This window comes from Haliaeetus albicilla, chromosome 28 (assembly GCF_947461875.1).
Source record: "Haliaeetus albicilla chromosome 28, bHalAlb1.1, whole genome shotgun sequence".
NCBI lineage: Eukaryota > Metazoa > Chordata > Aves > Accipitriformes > Accipitridae > Haliaeetus > Haliaeetus albicilla.
This window is the reverse complement of record NC_091510.1, coordinates 15441308-15446143: the sequence shown is the minus strand read 5'-3', so window position 1 is coordinate 15446143 and position 4836 is coordinate 15441308. Positions and strand designations below refer to the sequence as shown.

At 40.1% G+C, this 4836-nt stretch overlaps 1 protein-coding gene across 1 annotated transcript; it reads right to left on the bottom strand.

Annotated features, from left to right (window-relative positions):
- Window positions 1-444: 444 nt before the first annotated feature.
- IFNG (interferon gamma) lies at window positions 445-4243 on the bottom strand. The gene is made up of 4 exons (XM_009911777.2): window positions 4121-4243; window positions 2092-2160; window positions 1548-1727; window positions 445-830 (listed from the first exon to the last, which is right to left on the bottom strand). Exons 1-4 carry the CDS (start codon window positions 4241-4243, stop codon window positions 705-707), a joined length of 498 nt encoding a protein of 165 aa, XP_009910079.1. The 3' UTR covers window positions 445-704.
- Between the last annotated feature and the right edge of the window lie 593 nt (window positions 4244-4836).

The following is a 4836-nucleotide window of genomic DNA, read 5'->3' as shown; positions in this document are numbered from 1 at the left end:
AATAAATAAAATTACATCAGACACATTTAAATGATTCAGTACAAAAAAATACAGAACTTCTCAAAATTGGTAAGTTGAAGTTAAGTCAGTGCAATAGAGTTAGTCACATTTCCTGGAGTTGCTAACTAGCCTGGCCTCCTGGTAACTTCAGTGCATAACAATAATTACCAGCAATTAATCATCAATCCCCTAGTTCAGAAAAGTGCTTCAGCATCTGCCTATCTTTAAGCATGTCTATTTGCTTGATTTGGATATAGATATGCTTAAAAGTAAGCAGATATGAAAATGTTTTCCTGAGTACAGAAACTTCCCCATATTGGTGCTTGCATCTCCATGCCAAACAGATGAATGATGAGACTAATCTTATAACATCCCTCTCCCAAAACAGCACCAGATGGGAAGCTGGGTACCGTATCATGTCATTTCAGGATTTCCATATGGAAACTGGGTAAACATTGCCTCGTTCTATATTTTCAGGTCAACAAACATATAACAGATAGACAGGATTTTAAGACAAAGTCATTTCTTACATAGTAGTAGGAGGTATAAATACTTTGATTGGTGTTTCTTTATAAATAATTATTTAAAATACTTAAATATTAATAAATAAATGTATAAAAACTCAATAATAAGATTGAAATAAAAAAATGTGCATCATAACAAAATTCGCACAATAACTCAGTACAAAAGGTCATATGATGTCATTAGCATTTGCACCTCCTCTGAAACTGGCTCCTTTTCCTTTTGAGAGAAGTTGAAGTCTCCACCAGTTTTTGTAAGACGCTGAACAGCTCGTTCACAGCTTTGCGTTGAATTCTCAGGTCGCTCATCTGTTGTAGGTAAGAAACAAACAGAATGAAGGTCATGCCAAGAGCTGCAGTTATTTACTGATCACATCCTACAGGCTACACTGCTACCAGGGCAAACCAGCTGGACATCAGCGGTTTCCAATTACTCTCCTACCTAATTCCTACAAGAAAGAGCCACTTTGTCACAGATTTTTCTTTTCCACTTTCCGTGCTACTTTGCAACGTGCCGCAGACCAGCCATATTCTGCAAAACGGAGCTATTCCGTAGTTACTGCAATGATAAATGAGTTGCCCACAAGCAGCCAACTCCACCGGGGTATGGGCTGCGGACCTCTGCGGAGGTCGGTGGTTCGCGCTGTTGGCACTGGCTCGATAAGCCAAGCGCCTCCAAACCCCTTGGACGCACGCCGTAGCCGGGCACGACTTTCCCACCCAATTCCTAAACCACAAAATGGCCGCGTGGGTGGCAGCTCCGGTGGGCAGGCGAAGCGGCAGCGCTGCCGGCACCTCTGTGCCAGACTCCGGCAAGACTCAGAGAGGGCGGCCCCCCCACGCTGACACCCCACACCGCAGACCCGCAGCAGCCCCTGCAGCTGGAAACATTGGGTTTTCCAGCGTGAACTCAGCCAGACGGGGGTTACCAGACGGGTTACTGAAGCATTATTGGCTTGAGTCACACTCAAATCTCAACTGGAAAATATAGCGTCATGAGCCTTGGAGGCAGAGGAAGAGCCTTACCTGAATCTTTGAGAGGTCCATGAGGTCTTTCACCTTCTGTAAGCCATCAGGAAGGTTGGCTTTCAGAGTATAGAGCTCCTCAACTATATGCCTGGTGTGCGCCTTATTCTTGTCAGTTTTTTCAAGCATTTCCAAGTACATGGAAACAATCTGGCTCAGGATAATCCTTTTTTCATTTCTCTGTTGAAAGATACAGTCAGAAAGAAAGGTCTGTGAGTGCCCATCAGCAGGAAAATGAACGGAGCTAAAATGCAGCACACAGGGGTTCTCACTGCTGCTTGAAACAGGATGATAAAGAAGATGCTGCAATTCATCTCCTGGGCTTGGCTGTACCTCAGGATCAGCTCGTGGTGCAGTATAAAGCACCTTGATCCTTATGGGAAGCATTTTTATGGGGATTGTTTTCTCATTTCCAAGCTACCAAAGCAGTCTCAGCTCGTGTTTGTTTTACCCCAGCTGGTTACGCTGGCCCTGGGAGCTGCTTTGTACCAAAAGTGCCCCACAAAGAGCCTGAAATGCTTTGTCGTATCTAGTTCTGACTCACCTCTGTCCAGTTTATCAGTTTATCTGTAAAAATAGGTCCACCGTCAGCTACGTCTGAATGACTTGAGTTCTGCAACAAAGAACAAACATATCTGTTATGCAAATGATACTTATCAAAAGGCAAATTTGTGTTCTCTATTCAAATGAGCAGTAAAAAACAGAGACATGATTTTTGCACCACCGGCCTATAGCAATTACAATGCTTTCACTTCTCTAAGCACCAAATTGCATTGGATGACTGCCTAGTACCAGAAATGGCATTAGTCTGCTTTTCAATGTCTTCTCCTGCTATAACTCATCTGAATAGAGACATTTAGCACCATCTATTTGACCAAATGCTCCTTCCAAGTTTTGGTATTGACAGCTGAAAATTAAACGTCATAAGCATAGCAACTGGCTAGAAAATTGTCAGATCTGATCTTGGCACGTCTTCTGGTAAGACAAAGTCCACCAGTACGTAAACTGTGGCCTTGAATTTATCCAGTCTTAGTAAAATCTCATATGGAACAAGAACAAACTAACTTTACTAGAAAACTAGAGTTTGTAGAACTGGAGAATAGCCCAGTAGCCCACAGTCAGGCATGGGGATATACAAGGTTAGTGGGCTACTGAGAGTCTTGCAGGGACGGAGTTTAACCATCAGATGTTAGCCACACACTGTGGTAGATTCTAGGAAACAAAGAGCAATACAATTCTACCAAGGAAAGGTAAACTGAATCATTTCCTCTTCTCTGTGTGTCTTTTTTTTTTTTCTTTTTGTATACAACAGTCACTATTTCCTTATTTGTCTGCTCAGTAATTTAAATATAGTGAGTGCAAAGGGAAAACTTGCAGGCTGACAGAAACATTGTAGGCTGATTGGCCCCCCATGCTGAGCACATCACCAAACCTTGTTTTGCTGTTCTTCTGAAAGGTGGGGAGCACCTGCTGTGCACCAGAGTTTTTAACATCAGTGCAAGAATCTCACCATGGCTTAGGATCTCTCCGACAGAGTTATATATACTTTAGTGAGAATCTCTCAGATCTATGCTAATGACAAATTTAAAATATAATGCCAATTTTACAGCCAGTTTACTATTAATCTGCAAACACTGAAGAATCACACTAGGCTTCTTTGTGTAATACTTCAGGATGATTCTTTGACTACTAAATTTCAACTTTCGTATGCACAAAATTCTGACAAAATCAGAGTGAAAATAGGAGCAGACTCCTGCAGTTGCTTTCACGCATTTAAGGAAAAAAACCCAAAACATACTGAGAATAAAAGCTGTTAATTAGAAGTGACTCTATTGTAGATCTGTTATCACTATGACTAATCCCACCTGAAATCAACTGTGAACTACTTTAATACCTCCTAGATGAAGATAGGTAAATTAACAATACAGTTATCAAGTTATTAAAATTCTGTCTGAAAATAAGTAATATCATGCCAGATAACATTCCCATGCCAGATCATAGTCACAGATATGGAAGCAGAATGGCTAGAGGATGCAAAAGAATAAGCACTAGAAACCACCTTTGGGCAACACACTACTACTACTACTAAGTACCAGATGCATTTGTTAAAGCAGAAGTTCTCCACTTTGTTTATGTTGCTAACTAACACTAAATCCCCCATTAACTTTACTAACCTAAAACTAAAAAAGTGTCAGTAAATTGCACCTGAATAGAATTGAATCAAGATTCACTCATTCATCATAAATTGCATTAGGATTTCTTGTTATAAAAATATTCCATGTAATCAAAGGCTGAATGGAGCTAGGAGAAACTCTTGTGAAAGGAAGAGTGCCCCTGAAATAAAAGCAAACTACTACATTAACTATGACTGTTGAAAACTGTATCATGTTACTGAAAGAGGTTAGCAAAACCAAAGAAATTGTTCTTGTTTAAAAAAAGATTAAACAAAAAAATTTATTCCATGGCTACCCTCTATTGGTACACATTGAGTATGTCAAGCAGTGCTCAAGTCTGGACGATATCTGAAGCACAAGCAGAAGGAGAAGAGAAATGCAGTAGAAGACCATACTTACGAAGTCAGCTTTCAGTCGGTCTATATCACCTTGAAGTTGAAGAAGATTTAAGCTATTTCCAAAATGTCCAAAATAAATCATGATGACAGACAGAATAAGCAAGCTGTAGGTCTGGCAAGTCATTGTCTTGGTGATGGTTCAGTTAAAATGCTCAGATAAGTTCTGGGATATGTCAGTTCTAAGAGCAGTGAGCTTCAACTTCTAATAGTTTAATCTCCTATTAGAAGAAAGCAGACGAATGAACTTCATCTGCCTGTCAGGGGTATTTATACCTGGTCTTGAAATTTTTTATTTCGTCATCACAGCCTGTGTATATTTAGACAAGATAGTGTTAGATAAGAACACTTCATTTTTGGTTAATCAAGGGAATCCCTCGAAAGCATCTTTGTTAAAGCATGGTCCTGGAAAAATTTTCAGTGGTTCGTCAATGGGTAACATTTACGTGGCAGATTCTGAAGTTTCTTTCACATGTGGTTGGGGAAAAGGAGGAAATTATGATACTGATTGAGGAGTATGTATTGTGGCTCAAGCATATTCTTACACACTATCTGAAAAAAAAAATCATATTGTGTGGTTAAAGGGTCAGTGTAACAGTCAACTCATTTCTGGTATTCTTTTAAAGTAACCACTGAGATTGCCATGGCATTCTTCAGACTCGCTTAGAGATCTAAATGTTCTCCCTACTGCTGTCCTTTTGCAAAACACTATTTGCATTC